The following is a 24,928-nucleotide window of genomic DNA, read 5'->3' on the forward strand; positions in this document are numbered from 1 at the left end:
TTAGTCATAGTAAGACTAAATTCTCTACTATCAACAGTTCTTTCTCTAAAGATGCAGTCTGGCCATGTTGCCCAGGCTGGACTCAAACTCCTAGGTTCAAACCATTCTCCCAACTCAACCTCCCAAGTAGCTGGGACTGCAGGCACCTGGCTAGTATCCTTATCCTGTAAGAATGTACTGATGACAGAATTGGGCACATTCTGGTGAAACCTCAAATATGAGTAACCCAAGTGACAGAAAAATTCACCTAAAGTTTCACTTTGATAGCTGACCAACAGTTTCTTACCTGGAAAATGGGGCTCTGGGCCAATGAATAAGGTAGGCTCTCAAGATTAGGGAGAAAATTCAGAAATGACATCTACTGAGAGTTAACACACGATGAACAAATAACACTGGCTGTCTTGGGAGAGATGGAAGAAACCTATCAATGACACTATGGATGGCCCTCCATATGTATCAAAAACGCAAATGTAGTCACTCAAAATTAATTAAAAAGCAATTTTTCTACTTCTTGCTTAAAATATGTAATACAACTATAATTATGTGGTATGATGAAACAGGAGCTTTTTTACAGAGGTGAATTTACCAGATCATTAAAACTAATTTTTGGAAACAAACATGCAAATGACTTAAAATAACCATCTGGCTTTATCAAATTATTAATTGAATTTACCATAATCAGCAACTGTCCTGGCATTAAAACATATTCTACCTGTTTTGATCTCTGGCCTTCGTTAAATATGCCTTTTCATTTCTCTCTACATAACACTCTCCAATCAGTAATCTCATAAAAACAATGAGAAGAAATCATTAAGTATTTCCAAGAATGATGCCTGTTTTAAGATTTAACATTTTATATATAGTAACATTGTTCCTAGTCCTGAATAAATTAAAAGAAAACCCTTTGTGAGAGATAAAATAAGTACTTAACAATTTAACCACCTGTAATATGTAAATTTATAACATGTTTTCCTGACAAAAACACACGTTTAATCACATGATCAATTAGCGTATTCATCAAAAGCTTACAATAAAGTTGAAAATTAAAGTTGTACTTTTTTTTTTACAGTTTTAAATTTTTTTTAAGTAACAGCTAACAGTACGATAAAAATCATAGAACATTTTGCAACATAAATTTAGACTCACTTGTTGGCCCTAAACCATAAACGTTATCATTAGGAAGTGACAGTGATGAAGTCTGTTATAAAATCAAATGATCCAACTATAAAATAGTTTAATTTTATATGATACTTCTGTTGCCCAGAAAAGGAAAACTGGCACATGACTTTTATCGAGGTACAAAGTAAAAGCAAATTTCCCCATTATGATTACAGTATTCCTGTAATATATATCCTATTAAGCTATTGTTAATTCTGCTTTCGCTTTTAATTGCTTAACTTCAAAACACTGTTATAAATAATACAAGCTGTTCTTCTAGCAAATATTTATTATTATAATAGGATCCAGAAGTTCTTTAAACATTTGACAATTACAAGAGGAAATCGATAGCAGAATAGGTCAGAAACAGGGCACTTGGCTCAGTTCTTGCAGAAATGATATACTGTGAACTTACATTTTCAACACTCTCTAAGTAGCAATGCTCCTGAAGTTATGATGGTGTTACTTCTGGATAAACCTATCCTATGACCTTTTCAACTTACAATGGGTTTATCTGGATATAACCCCATCATAAGTCACGGAGACTAGTGAATGTCTATCACTTTTGCACCATAATATAATTGAAAATTATAAGTTGCACCACCATAAGTTGGAGAATCTATAGTAGAAAAGTTCTGTTGAAAGAGTATGCCAATACATTTTGTACTTACTTTGCAGAGGCAAAGTGTTTCTAATACACTGTAACTCCAGTTCCTCTGTCCATTTCAGCTTTGGCAGCATCTGCTTCATCTCACAGTTACCATTCTCTGCCACGGACACTGGTTGACTATTGACTGGTATCTTTCCCAAACACTTCATGCGTTGTTGAACTTCTGCCAAGAGAACAGCTTGTATTGCTTCAGTTACCTGTAAGGTATTTTTTTAAGTGAATTATTTTTAGTATTATTACAAATGCTTAGGTATGTTGCAAAAATCCAAAGCCCAGAATTTAAATTTGAACAGGTTTCCATAAACAACAACTTTTCATTCTTCTGGCATTAGCATCCACAACAACTGAAATGTAGGCAGAAACAACTGGCACCCAGACTTTCACACTGTTTTTTTTTTTTTTTTTTTTGCAATGCAAGAGATTCTAAAAGGATACTTGAGGGGCATTTTTTTAAAGTCCAGAATGTCAAACATTACACTATGGGACAAAGAGGAGTTTTCAATTATTTCTCCTATTTTCGTTTCCACCAGAAGATAAAGAAAATTCATTTGAATTTATCCTATGGCTCTTAAAGACAAGGTTAGATCCTCAAACTATGTCTAGCTCCAAAGCATTATTTAAACAAAACACTGCATTTAAACTATGCTCTACACAGAAAATTAAAGAAATGACTTTAATAATAAATGTCACTAAATTTTATGTATACCTATGTGGTTTTACATATATTAAGGTATTGCAAGGCACGTCTTCCAACTGCTGTGTGTGCCCAGTCAAGGACCTATGGTTTGAAGGAGGGGGAAAGGAACACTTGTCACAGAACATCCAACCAAATTCTTCATTTTTAAAATGAAGGATCTGGGGCATGACACCTCAAGGTTACACAGACTTGGTGGACAGACCTTCTCATCCCTGATTCTGTCTTTTGAAGTACATGTCCACTCAAGATTCTATATCCTCTACCTTCAGTGCAAAGCTAGTGACAGTTTCCTAGACCTCTTCCTGGTAAAAGATGAGGTAAGGTCTAGCAGTTAGGTACAGCCAAAAGAAGGCCAGGAGCTGAATTAGTGAGAGAAAAGAATGGACACGGCTGATACAGACAAACCAGGTACACCTTCCCATCACCCTTCTCCAGCCAATAGTTAAACATTTCATATAGCTACATCCAAGTGCTTTTCATATAGCCACATCCCAGTGCCATAGCATATATATTTTCCCCTCAGAAGTCTGTCCTCTGTCAAGCTGACTCATGCTCCACAATTGCCACTGTCCCCCTCCATTACTCCCAGTCTACCCATAAGCACGTCTAGAGCTAGGGATATGGGACAACACCGAGAGTGGTGACCTAGAGATGCTTTGGCCAAAAACTGAACGTGTATTTATGTAAATATATATTCCGTCTCTTTTGCATGTAATGGTAGCATGTGAGACCTTCAGGTTCCAGGGACATCCAAGGAGCTTATTATGATGGCAGATACTTGCTGAATTCCTGGGACAGAGAAGCTGGCCTCTGACTTTTAAATATAGGAAGCTTCCTGAGAATACTGCAGCAACTTCCTGATTGCCGATTATCTCCTTGTCCTTATCCAGCAGACACTCAAATGTTTGATTTAGGAGTGAAAAAAGGCTAATGAGTAGTAGAATATCACTATTGCATACCATGAATACTAACATGCAGTACTGCCTAATCGCAATACAAGTGAATGGTGCTTACTCATGAATATCATGTAATGAGATATTTAACATCAGAGTATCAATTATACACCATTAATCTAAGATATACTTCTGCACATCATGATGCTGGTAAATAATGCCTATTAATATCTCTCATATGAGACCAGCCTGGTTGACATGGTGAAACCCTGTCTCTACAAAAAAATGCAAAAATTAGCCTGGCTTGGTGGTGTGCACCTGTAGTCCCAGCTACTCAGGAGGTTGAGACAGGATGATTGCTTGAACCCAGGAGGCAGAGGATGCAGTGAGCCCAGATCATACTCCTGCACTTCAGCCTGGGCGACAAATCTGCCATATATATATATATATATATATATATATATATATACACACATACACATACACACACACACACACACACACATACATACACACACACACACACACACACACACATATATATACACACACATATATATATACACACACACACACCACTTCTGAGATATAAATATAAATTATTATATATGTTTCTTGCTAACATATACTGCTATATATATATATATATCACAGTATTGGTAAACCATGCTGATTTATGTATATCACATGATGGGATATATTGTATTACTTATTCATGATGAACAATTTTATAACACTGAAGTTATTTCATTTTAACTTTGTCATACATGTTATTTCATAGCACTGGTTCGATGATGTGGATGATGTGGTAGAAAGAACTCAGGACTATAAGTGAAAAGGTTTGCATTTCCTATTCCACTATGACAGTTACCACAAATCCAACCTTTGACAAGTCACAAACTTCTCTGAAACTTCATGTTCTCACTTACAAAAGAGTTTGTGATACTGAGAGACATTAGGATAAGAGCTGTCAATAACAGAATAGTGCATGGAAATTGCTCTTTCTATACTCATAAATTAAGGATACTGGATGATATTCTAAGACCTACAATGTGTCCAGACTATATCATACCCCTCAGAATGGGTAGTTTGGCCATATGCTTTCACTGGGCTTATGGCTGTCCTCTCACCCTGGGATGCTTATCACCCCAGAGGCATGCCCACAGTTGGGATCTAAAATGTCATCTCTCCCACTGAATATAATATTCTATATAACTTGGATAATCATTATTTCTTAAAAATATACAGGAATTTATGTATTTTAATTTAATATTTCTAATTATTTGATTTACATGTCACTACTTCACTTTTTTTAACTGTTGATTTTTTTACATAGTTGTCACCACAAATGCATATTATAAGAACAAAGAAATGAATACCATCAAAAACAAGTGGAACAGAAATAACTATAGAATAAAATAGATTAACCATGATGAGTAGGGTACTCAGAGCCACAACAGTTAAAAGTGAATACTGAATGGCATCCAATTGGAAAGAAACTCAAAATATATATTTCAACTCAGTGTGAGATGAGAGAAAGGCTGTTATCTTCTAATCATGCAATAATGTTATTACAGTATCTGGAATAGAGCGGACACTAAATAAATACTAGTGGAATTGAAATAGATTCTGCAGACTTTCAAAAATAAACTGTGGAAAGTATAATTTATTGATAGTTTATAACTATCAATACTTGAGTCTCTCTCTATAAATGTAGTAGATGGATTTTACAGGTAGTCAATAGAAATAGAATTTTCTCCAACAAAATATAAAATGTTTATATGGCATTTTATATAACTTTGTAATTTTAATAATGAGCTGGCATTGAGTATTATGGCTATAAAGCTGTCTTCCCAACATATATAAATAAATTTCTTCCAAAACATAGACATCAAAGAATCATATTCTTTTATGAGGCAATGTGCACGGACTAAAAATAAAGTTTACAAACTCATTGACTGGAAAGAGTCAGCTACAAATCTGGGACATACCCTTATTAACTAAAGGTATTACTGAGTCCTAGGCAAGCTAAAAGTTTTAGTAGTATTTCATTAACACCTTGGAAGAGCAAAATACTGTAAAATAGCATAGAGCATCATCAAGATGCATAAGAACCGCTGTGTCCTGGTTGTTGTTCCAGTGTCTAGTTTTTTTGTTAGAAAATATTTTTCCCAACACTCTGCTCATGCTGACCTTTCATGTCTTTGCGGTGTCTCCTGGAAAAGCAACACTTCTAGCTGGAGGCCTAAATGTCATGATGTGTACCCAGTGGTGTTACATTATAAAATCCAAAGAAATTTAGTGCGGTACCAGAAACATGCAAATTAGCAATCCCCAAACTTTTCTGTTTCTTTTCCAGCATTTATTTTTATGTTGAGTGTTTAATGTGTCAAAAGCAAAAGAGACAATCTCTAGACAAACTTATTCATCAGCAAAATTAATTCATTCTTCCCCTAACCTTAAAGATAAACATTCAACTTCTGGAGCTAATTTTGCTCATTTTACAAAAGTATTCCACTTAACCAGGGTTAAAATGAAAGAAAAATTGTTAAGGACAGCTAGAGAGAAAGGCCAGGTCACTTACAAAGAGAAGCCCATTAGACTAACAGTGGACCTCTCAGTGGAAACCCTACATGTCAGAAGAGATTGGGGGACAATATTCAAAATTCTTAAATAAAAGGAAATGCAATCCAGAATTTCATACCTAGCCTAAGCTTCATAAGGAAAGGAGAAAAAAGATCCTTCTCAGATAAGCAAATGTTAAGGAAATCCATTACCACCGGATCTGCCTTACAAGAGCTCCTGAAGGAAGCACTAAATATAGAAAGGAGAGACTGTTACCAGCCATTACAAAAACACACTGAAGCACACAGACCAGTGACACTGTAAAGCAACCACATAAACACATCTGCAAAATAACCAGCTAACATCATGACGACAGGATGAAATCCACACATATCAATACTAATCTTAAATGTAAATGGACTAAATGCCTCAATTAAATGACATAGAGTGGTAAGCTAGATAAAGAATCAAAACTATCAGTATGTAGTCTTCAACATAACATGTCAACCCTCAAAATAAAGCATTGGAGGAAAATCTATCAAGCAAGTGGAAAAAAGGAAAAAGCAGGGGTTGCAATCCTAGTTTCTGACAAAACAGACTTTAAACCAACAAAGATCAAAAAAGACAAAGAAAGACATTACATAATGGAAAAGGGTTCAATTCAACAGGAGGAGCTAACTATCCTAAATATAAATACAACCAACACAGGAGCACACAGATTCATAAAGCAAGTTCTTAGAGACCTACAAAGAGACTTAGATCCCCACACAATAATCATGGGAGACTTTAACACCTCACTGACAATATTAGACAGATAACTGAGACAGAATATTAACAAAGATATTCAGGACCTGAACTCAGCAGTGGATCAAATGGACCTGATGTCTATAGAACTCTCCACCCCAAAACAACAGAATATACATTTCTTTCATCACCACAGGACACCTATTCTAAAATTGATCACAATTGGAAGTAAAACACTCCTTAGCAAACGCAAAATAACTGAAATCATAACAAACAGTCACCAGGACCACAGCACAATCAAATTAGAACTCAAGACTAAGAAATTCACTCAAAACCATATAATCACATGGAAATTGAATAACCTACTCCTGAATGACTTTTGGGTAAATGAAATTAAGGCAGAAATCAAAAAGATCTTCGAAACTACCAAGAATAAAGATACAACATACTAGAATCTCTGGGACAGAGCTAAGGCAGGGTTAAGAGAGTAATTAATGGCACTAAATGCCCAGATCAAAAAACTAGAAAGATCTCATGTTAACGACCTAACATTACAACTAAAAGAACTAGAGAATCAAGAGCAAAAAAATCCCAACGCTAGCAGAAGATCAGAAATAACCAAAATTAGAGCTAAACTAAAGGAGAGAAATACACACACACACACAAAAAAACCATTGAAAAGATCAACAAACCCAAGAGCTGGTTTTTAGAAAAAAATAATAAAATAGATCACTTGCTAGACTAATAAAGATGAAAAGAGAGAAGATTCAAATAACACAATCAGAAATGATAAGTGAGATATTACCACTGACCCAACAGAAATACAATCCTCGGAGAATATTACAAACTAGTAATATATGCACATGACCTAGAAAATCTAGAAGAAATGGATAAATTCCTGGACACATGCACCCTTGAAGACTGAACCAGGAAGAAACTGAATCCCTGAAAAGACTAATAATGAGTTCTGAAATTGAGGCAGTTAAATAAACAGCTTACCAACCGAAAAAAGCCCAGGACCAGACAGATTCACAGATGAATTATATGAGATATATAAAGAAGGGCTGGTATCATTCCTACTGAAATTATCTGAAAAATTAGAAAAGGAAAAGACTCCTCCCTAACTCATTCTATGAGGCCAGCACCATCCTGATACTAAAACCTGGCAGAAATATGACAAAAAAAGAAAATTTCAGGTCAGTATTCCTGATGAACATCAATGAAAATATCTTCAACAAAATACTGGAAAACCGAATCCAGCAGCATATCAAAAAGCTTACCCACCATGATCAAATATGCTTCATCTCTGGGATGCAAGTTTGGTTCAACACATGCAAATCAATAAATACGAGTCATCACATAAACAGAACTAAAGACAAAACCACATGATTATCTCAATAGAAGCAGAAAAGGCTTTCAATAAAATTCAACAGCCCTTCATGTTAAAAACTCTCAATAAAGAAGACATTGAAGGAACATATCTTGAAATAATAAGAGACATATATGACAAAACCACAGCCAACATCATACTGAATAGGCAAAAGCTAGAACCATTCCCCCTTGAAAATCAGCACAAGACAAGGATGCCCTCTCTCACTACTCCTATTCAACACAGTATTGGAATTTCTGGTTAAGGCAATCCACAAAGGAAACCAATAGGTCATTCAAATAGGAAAAGAGGAAGTCAAACTACCCTGTTTGAAGATGTCATGATCCTGTATCTAGAAAAACCCATCGTCTCAGCCCAAAAATGTCTTAAACTGTTAAGCAACTTCAGCGAAGTCTCAGGATACAAAATCAATGTGCAAAAATCATTAACATTCCTATAAACAACAGTCAAGCTGAGAGCCAAATCACGAATGAACTCCCATTCACAATTGCAACAAGAAGAATAAAATACCTAGGAATACAGCCAACTAGAAAGGTAAAGGATCTCTACAAGGAGAATAACAAACCATGGCTCAAATAAATCAGAGATGACACAAACAAACGGAAAAACATTCCATGTTCATGAATAGGAAGAATCAATATCGTTAAAATGGCCATGCTGCCTAGCAATTCATGGATTCATTGCCATTCATATCAAGCTATCAATGTCATTTTTCACATAACTAGAAAAAACTATCTTAAAATTCATATGGAACCAAAAAAGAGTTCGAATGTCCAGGGCAATCCTAAGAAAAAAAAACAAAGTTGGAGACGTCACGTTACCTGATTTCAAACTATACTACAGGGCTACAGTAACCAAAACAGCAAGATACTGGTACAAGAACAGACACATGGACCAATGGACAGAATAGAGAACCCAGAAATAAGATCACACACCTACAACTATCTGATCTTTGGTGAACCTGACAAAAACAAGCAATAGGGAAAGGATTCCTTATTTAATAAATGGTGCTGGGATAACTAACCAGTGTTAGCCACATGCAGAAGATTAAAACTGGACCCCTTCCTTATACCATATACAAAAATCAACTCAAGATGGATTAAACACTGGAATGTAAAACACAAAATCATAAAAACCCTGGAAGACAACCTACGCAATACCGTTCAGGACATAGGCATAGGCATAGGCATAGGCAAAGGTTTAATGGCCAAGATGTCAAAAGCAACTGCAACAAAAGCAAACATTGGCAAATGTGATCTAATTAAACTAAAGAGCTTCTGCACAGCAAAAGAAATTACCAATAGAGTAAACAGGCAACCTACAGAATGGGAGAAAATTTTTAAAAACTATGCATCTGACAAAGGTCTAACATCCAGGATCTACAAAGAACTTAGACAAATTTACAAGAAAAAAGAAAACTCTATTAAAACATGGGCAAAGGAAATGAACAGACACTTTGCAAAGGAAGACATACATGTGGCCAAAAATCATATGAAAAAAAGCTTAACATCACTGATCATTAGAGAAATGCAAATCAAAACCACAATGAGATAACACCTCACACCAGTCAGAATGTTGATGTCAAAAAATTACAGATTAGAAAATCAAAAAATAACAGATGCTGGAGAGGCTGTGGAGTAAAGGAACACTTATACATTGTTGGTGGGAATGTAAATTAGTTCAGCCATTGTGAAAGACAGTGTGGTGATTCCTCAAAGACCTAAAAACAGAAATACCATTCAACCTAGCAATCCCATTAGTGGATATATACCCAAAGGAATATAAATCATTCTATTATAAAGACACATGCACACGTATGTTCACTGCAGATCTATTCACAATGACAAAGACATAGAATAAACCTAAATGTCAATCAATGGTAGACTGGATAAAGAAAATGTGGCTCATATACACCATGGAATACTATGCAGCCATAAAAGAGAACAAGATCATGTCCTTTGCACTGACATGGATGGAGTCGGAGGCCATTATCCTCCAATAAACTGACACAGGAACAGAAAACCAAATACTGAATGTTCTCACTTATAAGTGGGAGCTAAATGATGGAACACTTGAACACGACCTATACTGCAACCTACTGAAGAGCAGAAGGTGGGAGGAGAGAGAGGATCAGGAAAATCTACTAATGGGTACTAGGCTTAATGTCTGAGAGATGAAATAATCTGTATAGCAAACCCCCATTACACAAGTTTATCTGTGAAACAAATCTGCACTTATACCCTTCAACTTAAAATAAAAGTTTAAAAAAAAGTAAAATCAAGCTAACATAATTCAGCTAAATGCTTAAATGAATAATTTTATAAATAATTTGAGGATGGCTGGGCGCAGTGGTTCACACTTGTAATCCCAGCACTTTGGGAGGCCAAGGCGGGAGGATCATTTGAGGTCAGGAGTTTGAGACCAGCCTCACCTACATGGTGAGACTCTGTCTCTACTAAAAATACAAAAATTAACTGGGCATGGTGGCTCATGCCTGTAATCCCAGCTACTTGGGAGGTTGAGGCAGGAGAGTCACTTGAATCTGGAAGACGGAGGCTGCAGTGAGCCGAGATTATGCCACTGCACTCCAGCCTGGGTGACAGAAAGAAAAAGTAATAATAATAATAATTTGAGGATCGGCTATTGAAGCAGTAAAATGGATACTTGCAAGAGTCTCTATTCTTCCTGAAGGGCTGCATTACTCATTTCCATTTTACATATGAGCAAGACAAATAATCAAGAAGTTTAACCTATCTTCCAGATCATGCATCAGGCCAGTAGCAGAGATGAGAAGAGAATCTTGAAGGCTGGAATTCCTGTAGAGTGGGTAAATTCTCTGGTAGTCTTCGTCTACAGCCGGCATTTCACATACCGTCACAGAGTCATAAACCTTAAAGGTCTGTTAGTCCAAACATGCCCAAATCACATTAAAGTTTATTTGAAAGTCAAATGAACAACTACCAAAGATCTTCAAGTGAGAGCAATTTAAGAGAAATGTTTTGTTGAATCCTTCTTTTTAATAATTTTTTTCCCATTTAAGAATTTTTTGGTTACTGCGGAAAAAATCTCACTTTTAATAGATAAGCCTTTTTGGGGTGACTACTAATGTGCTGATAAAGTTGCATGTACTTGTGTATATTCCAATTATTACAAAGGTTGCCTGCATAGCTACTCATTCATTCATTAAATATGTATTGACTGCCTACTGTCACTTCTGCTTTTCTGGGCATTGGTAAGAGAGGGGCAAATGAGACAAACAAGGTCACTGCTCTCAGCAGGCTTATATAGCAGTGTGAACACAAAATAAGCAAGCAAAACAGCAAATAATATAATTTCCATTAAAAGTAATCACAGCAAAAAAACTAGGTAATGTGATGATGACTGGATGAGTGGGGTTGGGTAGAATGTGGCAACAATATTAGTTGGAGTTATAAGAGAAGACTTCTTTAAGGAGACAGATTTTTAAGCAAATGCCTAAATGATTAATGAAGAAATGAGAATTCTAGCCCAACAGAACAGTAAGATCCTGAGTTCAGATGAGCTTTACGTCTTCTGAAAATAAAAAGAAAGCCAGTTGCGGCTAAATCAAGGTAAGATAGGAGGTGGTAAATGATGACAGATGGGGTCAGGCTGGGGAAAAAAATCACATGCATACTTGCAGGCCAGGACAACTATTTTTTAGAGCCATTCCAACTGTGTACATTTCGTATTATAGCATCAGCTCCTACAGTATATTACGAGTTAACTTTTTTTGTTTCCTTATAACCAAGAATAATCATTTGTAATAGGAGTTACTGCTATTTCAATCTTGCAAATTTGATATGTAATGTATCAAGTTCATAAAAAAGAATAAACTTCTAGTAAACATTCATGGAATCAATGCACAACTATTTATTGTACAATGCACAAAAGTACTGGTAAAATTTTAAGACCAAAAGGAGCCTTAAAGGAGAAAGAAGAACTTAAATTGGACATTGAAGAAACCAGCCCTCTAAGTCAACTCACAGATGAGGTACTCTCAGAATGTAAAAAAAAAAAAAGATTTATTAAACTACAAAACTATAGTAACCAAAAGGCATGGTACTGGCTCAAAAGTAGACCTATGGACCAATGGAAGAGAACAGAGAACCCTGAAATGAATCCATACACCTACGGTGAACTCATTTTCGACAAAAGTGCCAAGAACACACATTGGGGAAAAGAGAGCCTGTTCAATAAATGGTGCTGGGAAATCCTTATGCAGAAGAATGAAACTAGACCCCTATCTCTTACCATATACAAAAGTCAAATCAAAATGGATTGAAGACTTAAATCTAAGACATTAAACTATCAAACTACTACAAGAAAACATTGGGGGAGATCTCCAGATCATTGGTCTGGGCAAAAATTTCCTGAGTAAGCACAGGCAACCAACACAAAAATAGACAAATGGAATCACATCAAATTTAAAAGCTTCGGCATAGCAAAGGAAACAATCAACAAAATCAAGAGACAATCCACAGAATAACAGAAAATACTTGCAAACTACCCATCTGACAAGGGATTAACAGAGTATACAAGGAGCTCAAACAACTCTATAGGAAAAATCTAACAATCCAATAAAAAAATGGCCAAAATAATTGAATAGACATTTCTCAAAAGAAGACATACAAAGAATAAACAGGCATATGCAAAGGTACTCAACATCACTTATCATCAGAGAAATGCAAATCAAAGCAACAATGCAATATCATATTACCCCAGTTAAAATGGCTTATATCCAAAATACAGGCAATATCAAATGCTGGTAAGGATGTGGAGAAAAGAAAATCCACCGTTGGTGGAAATGTAAACTAGTACAACCACTATGGAGAACAGTTTGGAGGTTCCTCAAAAAACTAAAAACACATCTATCATATGATACAGCAATCCCACTGCTCAGTATAACCCAAAAGAAAGCAAACCAGTATATCAAAGAGAAATCTGCACTCCTATGTTTGTTGCAGAACTGTTCACAACAGCCAATATTTGGAAGCAACGTAAGTATTTGGAAGCAATTAGGTATCCATCAACAGATAAACGGATAGAGAAAACATGGTACACATACACAATAGAGCACTATTCAGTTATAAAAAAATGAGATCCTGTCATTTGCAACATCATGGATAAGCTGGAGATCATTATGTTAAGTGAAATAAGCCAGGCACAGATACACTAACATTGCATGTTTTCACTTATGTGTGGAATCTCGAAATCAAAACAGGTCAGGTGAGATGGCACACACCTGTAATCCTAGCACTTTGGAAGGCTGAGGTGGGTGGATCACTGGAGCCCAGGAATTTGAGATCAGCTTGAGCAATATGGCAAAACCCCATCTCTTTAAAAATACAAAAAATTAGCCAGTTGTGGTGGTGCATGCCTATAGTTCCAGCTACTTGGGAGGCTGAGGTGGGAGGATCACTTGAGCCTGGTAGAGCGAGGCTGCAGTGAGCTATTACTGTACCACTGCACTCCAGCCTGGGTGACAGAGCAAGATGCTTTCTCAAAAATAAATAAAATAAATAAATAAATAAATAAATAAATAAATAAATAGGCCAGGTGCAGTGGCTCACACCTGTAATGCCAGCACTTTGGGTGGCCGAGACGGGTGGATCACAAGGTCAGGAGATCAAGACCATCCTGGCTAACATGGGGAAACCCCGTCCCTACTAAAAAAGTACAAAAAACAAGCCAGGCAAGGTGGCGGGCGCCTGTAGCCCCAGCTACTTGGGAGGCTGGGGCAGGAGAATGGCGTGAACCTGGGAGGCGGAGCTTGCAGTGAGCTGAGATCTGGCCACTGCACTCCAGCCTGGGCGACAAAGCGAGACTCCATTTCAAAAAATAATAATAATAATAATAATAATAATAAATAAATAACTACATTGAACTCATGGACATAGAGAGTAGAAGAATGCTTAGCAGAGGCTGGGAAGGGTAGTGTGGAATAGGGGTAGGTGGGGATGATTAATAGGCGCCAAAAAAAGTCAGAAAGAATGAATAAAACCTACTATTTGATACCACAACAGGGTGACTATAGTCAATAATAATTTAATTTTACTTTTTAAGATAACTAAAAGAGTATAAATGGATTATTTCTAACACAAAGGACAAATGCTTGAGGTGATGCATACCCCATTCTCTGTGATGTGATAATTAGGCATTGCATGCCTGTATTAAAATATTTCATGGACCCCGTAAATATATATGACCACCATGTGCCCACAAAAATCAAAAATTAAAAAAAGTTATAATTTCACATATTCAAATTCCCACACATAGGTACTTTAATGTATGTCATATTTTGAAATCAAATAATGGACAATTCTGCTTCAGACTGAAGCTTCAACAAGCAAGAAATTACCTGTGGTGACAAGAACCTCCCTCCCTCAGTCCCGGGCATTCACGCTCCCCTGGTGAATGGTGTACCCTTGCTTATGTTATGGCCTGTGTTTTCCCTCATCTCTATGCCTGTTCAAAGGCCATTTTACGAGGACAAGAGTAACTACTTGTATTTTCAGATAGAGGTGGGTATCCATGAACCACAGCAGCAAGGTACTCTTCCAGTAACTTCATGAATGTGAATTATATCATACCTGCACAGACTGGTCTCGCCAACAGGAAATTAGCTTCAAAAGTGAAAGGTCAGCCTCAGGTACATGGGATTCATTCTTACCTAGAAATATACAGAACACATTTATATCTTGAGAGTATTAAAAATGGTTAACGGCTCTTAAGATGGGCTGCATATTAGAATCACCTGGGAAGTTTTTTTTTTAATAAACACCAATGCCCAGGTTCAATCTTCCAAAGATTTTTATTTTACAGATCCTGTGGTAGAGGTGGGACAGGTATTAATGCTTTGTAAAAGTGCCACAGATGATTTACATGTACAACCAGAGTCAACATCCATTTGTGTACATTTATATACACACCCACGCACCCACATACACACACACACACATTTATATGTAATTCTAACAATTATGCTAACACATATTCACATCAAATCAGATTCATTTTTACAGTTTCAACACATTTTTGTTCTTTTTGCTGACCTAAGACAGATCACCAAATCTTACAATTCCTTCCTTATACAAATTCTGAAATTCTACTCTGCCATGAATTAGTCTCTATCACATGTAAAATCAAAGAAAAGACTTCCTTTGATTTGTCCTTATCCAGCTCTACCACTCTGATCAATAGGCAGAACACTACTGTTTTAATTTGACTCATTCTGTTATGTATTGTTTCTTTTCTGTTTGCCCTCTCCAATGTCCTTCCTATCTATTTGTCTTAATGTTCAGTGTGAAATTTTAAGAATGAGTGAGTGCTTTAAGCAAAGACCTAAATGATTAATGAAGAAATGAGAATTCTTCATTAATTTGGTTTAAGTAAATTGGTTCATAGAGTGTCCAGCAGTTTCCTACACAAAAAAATACTTAATAAGTATCTTTTCATTAATTGAAAATGTACATATAATCATAATGAACAGTCGATGAATTAAGGCTTTCTGATGGCTAAAGTCTATTATCTAGGCAGCAGATCCTGAGAGTGAGATAGGGAAGAATGGTAAGGGCTTGCACAAGCGGAAAAGTTGTTACTATAATTGTCTACTTAAATTAATATATTGATATATGTTTGACATTGTGGTATCAACTATTTAAATTAGCATCTGTCTGATACACTTTTCATCAAATCCCTATTTTTATATTAACATATGAGATATCTATCTATCGATCGACCTATATGACTATATTTACCACATTAGTAGTCAAGGAAAATGTAATAAAAGTATTGTATACAATGCAATTTGAGAACATAAAAGTAATATATAAGAAACTTCTGACCAATTATTGATAGTATTTTTTCCTGATAGAGCACTTAATATAAATGTAAAATGACCAAGAACACTATATAAAACATGTAAATATGATAGAAGATTATAATTTTGACATGTTTTCCATTTCTTCATGAACACAGCAGGTAAGAGAACATTTTCTTTTGATCTCTGTTTTTCCTCCCTCTCCCACTTTGTTGACCTTGTGACTCAACCATCAAAGCTAAGTATTGGTCTCAACTGTAACTACTTACTAATATCATGGGGTACCTCAAAGCACACTTTAATGTAATGTTGAAATTTTAATATGTGATAGAAATGAGAGCCAACTTATCTTGGCCATGTCAGTGAGTTAAAGAATTAATTGCAACTTTAGGGGGAAAGATGAAAAGAAAATATCCGAGGCTTACCAATATTATTCAGTCACCATTCCTGCTGACAGACGTGAATACTGGTTCCCGTCAACATTTTAGAATAAGCACCTCAGAGTATTATTTTATTCTTTAGGATTTGGCTTTATAAAATTAATACTATGAAGTCAATACTTCCTTTTGTTTAACCTTCCTTCTTCCTATTAGTTTTTTTTTTTTTTTGAAAATGTGTTTTCCTCGTCCTTAGCTGAATTTCAAATGCGATAAATGCCAACTTAAATCCCAGAGAGATGATTCTATAGTAACAGTAGTTGCTTAGGCTTTTTTGCTGGGGCAGCCACAGGAAAAACAGGGACCTCCTTGATTCTAGTTAGCAATCCCCTGTCTTTGCAGAAACACTTATATTAAATCTTAAATTCCAATCCCCTTCCCAGTTACCAGTGCTAAAAAACAAACAAACAAACAAACGAACAACAACAGCAAAAAATACTGGATAGCTAACCCTAATAAGAGTAACTGTCTAAGGAGAAAGGAGGCAACCCAGACTGGGGCTATTTAGAGGGAACTTTGTCTGTAATCATAAATGTGAAAAGTGGCCTGACACAGTGGACAGGAAATGGGGTTAGGAATCAGATTTGGATTGGAATGCAGGCCCCTCTACCGAAGAGCTGTTTGCCTATAAGTCATCGAACTTCCTTGAGTCCCATTTTTTTTAAGGTAAAACAGAGATGCTGCCTCCTACTGTGCAGGGTTGTTTTTACATTAAATGAGTAAAAACATTAAATATGTAAAACCATTAACATAATTCTTGGAACATACTAAGCACTAGATAATTGGAAGCTATTAATAAACTCTCACTTAAAAATACTCTTTTCAGCAGTCCTGTGAGGGCCACTGTGTACTGTTATTCAGGTCACCCCATCCTATGGATCATATACTGCACAGCTTTGGAGGCAACATGCACACTGTGTCTGGGATCACATTCCCATTTTACAAATGTAGTAATTAGGGCATTTAAAAAGTAAAAGACATGCCCAATAGAACACAAGTAGTCAATGGCAGAGCTGGATCTTGAATCTCAGCCATCTATCTTATTTATCTCGAAAACCATTGTTCTAGTCATTATTTATCCTTTAATTTTATTTGTCCATTAATTTAACTCATCCACTAGTGCAAAAGTTATTTGCTAATTCCTTCTAGATATTGTACTGCGAACTGGGGACACAACAATGAATAAAACTGTCACCAAAATATAACTTCCATGGAGCTTACAATTTAGTAGCAGGAGGCAGATGAGATTTTTAAAAGTAACAGATGTCAGATAGTGAAGAGGCTTATGGAAAACAGTACGACAGCGAAAGGGGTAGGGAGTGCTGGGGAGGAGGTAGGGCACCTTCAGTGATAAAGTGGCACTGGAGCAAGACTTGATGGATGGTAGCAGGTGGAGGGTGAGCAGGTTGAGCCATATGAAGGTCTAGGGAAAGAACACCACAGGCAAGGGTACAGCTAATGCAAAGGTCCTCAGACCTGCTTGTCATGTTTGGGTAAGAGTAAAAAGGCTAGGGTAGCGGGAATGAGTTAAGCAGGGGGTGAACACTAAGAGATAAGGTTGGATGGGGGTGTGTATGTGATGACATACGTAAGCGGCCAGATCCTATAGGGCCTTGTGTGCTATAGTAAGGACAATGGCTTTTATTCTGAGTGAAACAGAAGCCACTGGAAGGTTATACATAGAAGAGTGAGGTTCTGACTTAGTTCTGAATAAATCATTCTGGCTGCTTGGTTGGGAACAGAGTGCAGGAGCCAAGAATAGGAGCAGAGAGATGATCAGGTGCCTACTGTGGTCATCCAGGCAGGACAGGAGGAATGCTCACAGGGGTGAGGGTAAGGGAAAGGAAGGTTGAGAGAGATGGAGCTGCTGGTGTAGTGGGTGAGAAGCAGTCAGATTCTGGGATACATTATGAAGGTAGAACTGACACAATTACTAACAGATTGGATGTGGGCTGTGAGAGAAAGGGAAAGGAAAAAATAATCGCAAAGTTCTTGGCTTGAGCAATTGGCGATTGGAAGGATAGAACTGTCATTTACTGAGATGTCCCAAACTTGGAAAAGCAGGTTTGGGAGATAAATTTGCCATTTGGTATCAAGAGAAAATCTAAACACTGAAGTTGAGAATATAACCTTCTAAAATTGCAAGAACATTATCTAATATAATAATCATTTATTTGGTAATAAAGATATTGATGCAATAAACTTTCCAATAAAACACAATAATAAAATACTTAACACCTAAGTCTTTCCTTTGCTGAAAAGTTTCAAATTTTTAGGCATTTCAAAGATCATTTGAAATCTATGTTTTATAAATGTTAGAATGTTATGTCTATGTTTTAAAATTATAAAATGTTCAATTTGTGTTTTTAAATGTTTGATAAATGTCACCCACCTCATTTTCTAAATGAAGAAAGTAAGGCCCAGAAAAGCTAAATGACTAGCCTCAAGCCACACAGCTAGTGTAATCACAAACATAGGTAAAATCTATGTTTTATAAATGTTATTTATTTTGACATTGCTAACCAGTTATAGAAAGACTAGTTATTTCCTTTCATAGGAAAAAAAAATCAGATCATATCTGTGTCAGTAACTCCCTTACCATTTCGTGAGCAACTGTAGAAGCTTGACATATTTAAAATGTCATTCCCAGCACTTCTCATCTTATTATGTGCACATTCCATTCTGAAAGAACTGTTAGAAAAAAGATTGGCAGTATAAGCACAAAAAAATATTTGAGGAAATAAATCAAAGATGTGGGTACATGACCACTTTCACAAATTTGGAAATTGAATACGGATTATTTTTAGCAATATCTTTCACATCAATTTTTTTTGTGAATCTGATTTCCTCACTTTGCTCCCACCTAAATCTTTTTTTTTTTAGGCTCCCACCTAAAATCTTAATCCCAATTGACCTGCACATCTTAGTTTGCCAGTATTATCTGTGACCTACATTTACAAGAGAGGCTTTGCTATTTTAGGTCACATGACTACTGACTAATGCAACAAATTAAAAAAACCCAATATGTTGACATCTGTCAAAGAATTCTCCTCAGCTACCACTGGAGCCTTATGAAGGCGGGTTTTACCCTACACCAGTGTTCCCATCACAGGAATCTTCCGAAACTGCCAGGGATGTTCTGATAAGTAGGCAGGTGTTGCCTTAAAATTCAGTTAAATCATGTGCCCAGTTGTTAAGCTTACAAAGATTTCTCAACCTTCACAACCACAGTAAAATATCTGTGAAATGGTCAAATTTGTTGGAAGGATTTGGTGTGACAAATCCAATATACATTATTTTGATTTCTCAAAAAATAGTATCTGGGCTCTGACAGCAGATCAAATCTGGAGTGGCTGCAGTAGAGAAGCAGTCTCTCATCCTGACACCTTCATTCTATAATTTGTTTCAACGAAGAATTCTTTAAAGAGTCAACTAATGTGTGACAACATTTGAAAGGCTATTTAATGAAAGGCATACCAAAAGTCCGTAAGCTTCCCTAAAGTGCACCAGACATCAGACACATCAGTTCCATCCTGTAATCTGTATCAGGAATAAACTTACAATGAAAACCTCTGGCAAACAACTAAGTCCCTCATCTGCTCTGTGGGATCATGATTAGACCAATAAATCAAATTGGTCAGCAGCCTAAGCTTTTAAGAATTTGACAGTCACCTATACCACCCACCTCATTTTGTAAATCAGGAAAGTAAGGCCCAGAAAAGCAAAGTGACTAGCCCAAAGTCACATAGTAGTGTAATCTCAACACTCAAAAACAACAGTTATTACTAAACTGTACTATGTATAAATGAATGACTAAATAGCCTCTTCTATTTTATTCTATTTTAATATGTCAAAATATGAAATAAATGGTAAAATTTGAGGTATGAAATTTTCAAATTTTTCCTTCTCTGATTTTATAAAAAACATATCATCATAAGCATTTACTTAAATGTTTTTGTTCATACTTAATTCATAGCATGTATAATGGATTTCAAGATGTATATGTGTCTATGTATGCATATGTGTATGTATCTATGTATGTATGTATGTAACTATCTATCTATCTATCTATCTATCTATCTATCTATCTATCTACTCATTCAGCATCCCACACTATGTCTTTTCTGACACATATTATGAGAACATTGAATATTTGTTGAATGAATGAATTTTAAATCATATAGATCTATTGCCAAATTATACTCCAATCCAAACAATTAAAAGGGAGATTTTCTTAATGTTTTTTAAACTAAGAAATTGTTGCATATTTACCCCCCCTGAAAAGAAGGAAGGAATGTTAAAGAGCTGAATATAGCAAAGAGCAAATCATGATTTTTTTTATGACATAATCTAATATAGTCAAAATCTCTAGGTATGTCTTACCTGCCAACTCTACATGCCAATTCTAAAGGCATGTTAACTAACTTATTAACTAAAAATAGTCTGCTCAACAAATAAACTATAGTATTTGACTCTTGCAAAGAATCACAATTATTTTCCAGTCCTCTTGGAATTCCAACCTGATTTGGAAGAGTGGCTGTGTATTTATCTGACAAGTCCAAAACTTTCCTGGAAAATAAATTTACTCCTGAATAGTCTTTTATCATTTCAGTATTGCATAAATCCCAACCTGGCAACATCAGTGAGAAATGATCTTCATTCGAAGCAAGTCCCAAAGAAATAGGACCCTGAAGCTTTAAAATATTGAGGTGCTTAATGCAAAGATAATCTAAATCTTTATCCACTCCCCATGGCAAAAGGCAAGACAGAAACAATTTAGCTGTGTCTATTGTAAGACTGGCATCTACTTTTCTTGATGGCTTAGGCTGCATTTTTTTGGAGATCTTCATTTTCTTCTGCCTTTTAATTCCATCATTTTCTTCTGAGAATTTGACGGTATTATCTCCTTGGGCCAGGCTTTCAGTAATAGGCTTGGCTTGTGCCTCTGCTGAGAGAGGACCACAGGCAGTTTTACTTTTTCTCAGTGTCAGTGTCTTCTTCTCCACTGTGCTCTTGGCTCTTCTCAGGACCTCACCACCATAGAATGAACTGGAAGAGTCAACATCACTGAGTGGAGTTGGTAGCAAAAGTTCAACAAGGTTTTCCAGATCAAATAGAAGAATATGAAAGCCCACGTTACTCCATTTTGTCTTCACAGGCAAGACATTAAAAGGTCTTGGGCAAAATTTGGCATCAGCAACCTAAGGGAACAAAAAAATATTTTGTGTCAAAGTTCTTGCTTATTAAGTTATTTTATTAAAGATTCCATGACGTTAAAGTGGCATTTTTAAAAAGTATTAAATTGCAGAGCAGCTAAAGGCAAGTCATTTTAATTTTTTTGTCTTAGCTATAAAAAATTCCTTTCTAAATTAAATATTCTATATTCTAACATTCTTTGAAAACTTCTTTTCTTCCTAAATTTTATTTTCCTCTAAATAAATATGAATTATGTCTCTGGAGTAAGATGGTACTAGATTAACATCCTTTAATATACACGCTCACATCTTTCTACTATTATAGTCATAAAGACACACAAGGACAAGGTAGGTGTGAAAACTGAGGAGAACAAATGTAAGAACGCATGCAAAAATTAAGTATTTTAACAACAATGGTGCTTCCAAATTTGTTAAAATTGGAAGTAACTGAAATGTTGACCAATGTCATATTGCTCTAAGAAAAACCCAAAAAACTCACCTTGTTGTCTTGCATTTGATTTTTCCCCAAAGGCTGGCACAGTGGGTTCCCATACTTCTACTATGTTCTTGCTAATTTATGAGGCATTCCTTGAATACCCTGTTCCCTCATATCAACCCATTACTCTCTAAACTCTTCCTTGCTTTCTTTCTTCTTTCTAGGACTTAGGATTTCCTTATAGAATATGAAAAATTTATTTCTTTATTGTATGTTTCCTCCACTAGCATTCAACCTCACCTTTGCAGGAATTTTGTATGTTAGTTGTCTCCAGTGCCTACAAAATAATGCTGCTATACAGCATTATCAAGAGACTCAATTAATGTCTGTTGAATTAATAATTAGCAAATTTATACAATGGAACACCATTTAAATAATTTAAAATGGTGGTATAAATTGTATCAATTGGTGAAACACATGTTATTAGGCAGACAAAATAATTCTCCGTTTGTAAAATTTTACGTACAAATACAGATATTTAAAAATTTGACATATATCTGTATCTACATTTATATATATAAATGTACATATATGGAGAATAAGTAAATACAAATAAATAAAGTCACAAAGGATATGAACCAAAATGTTAACAATAGTTAACATTTAATTGGGAAGAAGAAATTAAAATGATCTTTATTTATACTATGGTGTGTTGTGGTTTTGATTTGGTTTTCTGAAATTTTTTACGGTGATGATATATTTAATTTTCAATAATAAAAAAGGAAAGTATAAAAAGAAAACCATTACAAATTATAAATGTTAAAAAACGAAATGGAGAACGAATTGTAAAGAGCACATTTGTTTGTCAATAATTGTTAATATAATTATTAACAAATAATTTTTGCAAGTCAATAATAAGAGGATCTTACAGATGGATGAATGGGCAAAGATAATAACAATTCACAAAACAAATATTCAAAAGTTACAATATGAAAAATTTTTACTACAAGTAGTAACCAGAAAAATGAAATTAAAATAATACCATTCATTGGCCTATTAATTTCACCAACATTATGTTCATCAAAGAAGCCAGACATAAAAGAATTAACTGTATGTAATTCCATCCCTGTTATTTTCAAAAGACAGGAGAAAACAAAGCAAGACGGTTTAAGGATACATTCATAAACAATAAATCTACAAAGATAGAGGCTATCTTTTGAGGACCGGGAAAGTATAGTTTCTGGGGTGCTCACTTCTTTCATTTCTGGATCTATGTGGTGATTATGAAGGCGTGTGCTTTATGACAATTCATTGAGTTGTACATTTTTGTGCTGTGTTGTTTACTTTTTTCTCTATGTGTTATACATTTCATGGTAAATAAATAGTGTAAATGAACTGTTTAAGGAATATTAACAAAGTGCCTCCATTTGGACTAAAAAGTAGAATATGTCCTGATTTTTTTTATCCTTGCATACTGTCAGAAAGTAACCAATATATGAATTTTATGCTTATAATTTCTTTGCTTTTGTTTAGGTCTTAACCTTCCTATATGAGCTATTTAATCTTGCATGTTTTTGCATGTTTGCCAAACTCCAGATTACATCTCCCACTTATTTAGACCATGTTTAATTTCTTTTGATGGTTTTATAATCACTCAAAAATATGTTTATATTACTTGCCTATCAGTTATTTTAACTCTGCAGTACCTATAACTTTGGGCCCTCTTAAAATTTATTACTTTTGTTGCCTCTTTTTTTTCCTGCTAGAATTTTGTCAATTTTGATACACTTTTTAAAGAATCAACTTTTGACTTTGTTTATCCTCTTAATGGAATAATGTTTTTCTTAAAAGGTAGTCTTGCTAAGTATACAATTTTAGCTTGACTTATTTTCTCCCAGTATTGGTGAAGAAAGGATTATTCTGCAGTCTCTGCCTTCCTCTGATGCAGTTGAGAAGTCAGCTGCTAGTCTGTCACACCATCTGTCTTTTCTCTCTGCTGTTTGATTAGATCCTTTAGGCTTTAATATTCCACAGGTTCACTATGATTCTTCTAGGTGTGGATGTTTTCCCCTAGTCCTCCACTGTATCTGAGCCTCCCTATCTTTCATTAACTTTGTGAAGTTGTTGGGCTTATCCTATTGAATATTTTCTCTCATCATACCATTATCCCCTTATGGGACTCTGATCAGGTATTTGTCAGAGGCTCTATCCCCTTACATGTTTTTCATCTCTTTGTCTTTCTGTACCTCATGTGGGGCAATCTCTTCAAAATTTTTCTTTTAGTTTGCCAATTTTCTTCTCACCTGTGTTTAATATATCACTTAACTTATGCACTGAGTTCCTAATTTTGATTTTTACATTTTTTATTTCCAGAAGTTCTATTTGGTTCTTTTAAAAAAACAAAATGGTCATTTTTATACATAGTTATTTCTTAACCATATTTTAAAATCATTCTTATATTTTAAACATACTTCTTATACTTTGCATCTATAAAGTTTCTAAAATCTTTGTGGATATGGCTCTGCTTTTTTATTTTGCCAATGTTTTCCTGTTTCCGTGTATGTTTTATAATTGTGTCTGTGTGTGTGTGTGTGTGTGTGTATGAAATATGATCAGTGAGAATCCTTTGAGATATATGTGAGCGTGCACTCTGTAAGAGAGGATTTTAGTTTGTGAATACCAGTTACCCAGGAGTACTACCAAATAGGGCCCTCTTTAAACAAAATTTCCAGCTTAAAAAGTTTTCATTCCTTGAAGGTGGTGTGAATTCTGATTTAAGATTAAGGTTATTAATACTTAAGCAAAAGTACTTTCCCCCCTCCATCTAGGGCTGAGACCAACAAAGACAAATATTTTTATTCATTCTCTTCTTTTTTTTTTTTTTTTTTTTTTTTTTTTTTTTT

General features: G+C 35.3%; 1 protein-coding gene across 1 annotated transcript in view; it reads right to left on the minus strand.

The window, feature by feature from the left end:
• WDR72 (WD repeat domain 72) overlaps positions 1-24,928 on the minus strand; it is a 120,517-nt gene that overhangs the window by 75,939 nt on the left and 19,650 nt on the right. The window contains exons 3-7 of the mRNA XM_017885965.1: positions 20,778-21,595; positions 19,872-19,934; positions 18,994-19,085; positions 14,729-14,808; positions 1,830-2,025 (exon numbers count right to left, since the gene is read on the minus strand). Of these exons, the coding sequence (XP_017741454.1) occupies positions 1,830-2,025; positions 14,729-14,808; positions 18,994-19,085; positions 19,872-19,934; positions 20,778-21,595 (1,249 nt within the window). The remainder of the gene's footprint in view (positions 1-1,829; positions 2,026-14,728; positions 14,809-18,993; positions 19,086-19,871; positions 19,935-20,777; positions 21,596-24,928) is intronic.

Source organism: Rhinopithecus bieti, unplaced genomic scaffold (assembly GCF_001698545.2).
Source record: "Rhinopithecus bieti isolate Rb0 unplaced genomic scaffold, ASM169854v2 scaffold_14454, whole genome shotgun sequence".
Classification (NCBI taxonomy): domain Eukaryota; kingdom Metazoa; phylum Chordata; class Mammalia; order Primates; family Cercopithecidae; genus Rhinopithecus; species Rhinopithecus bieti.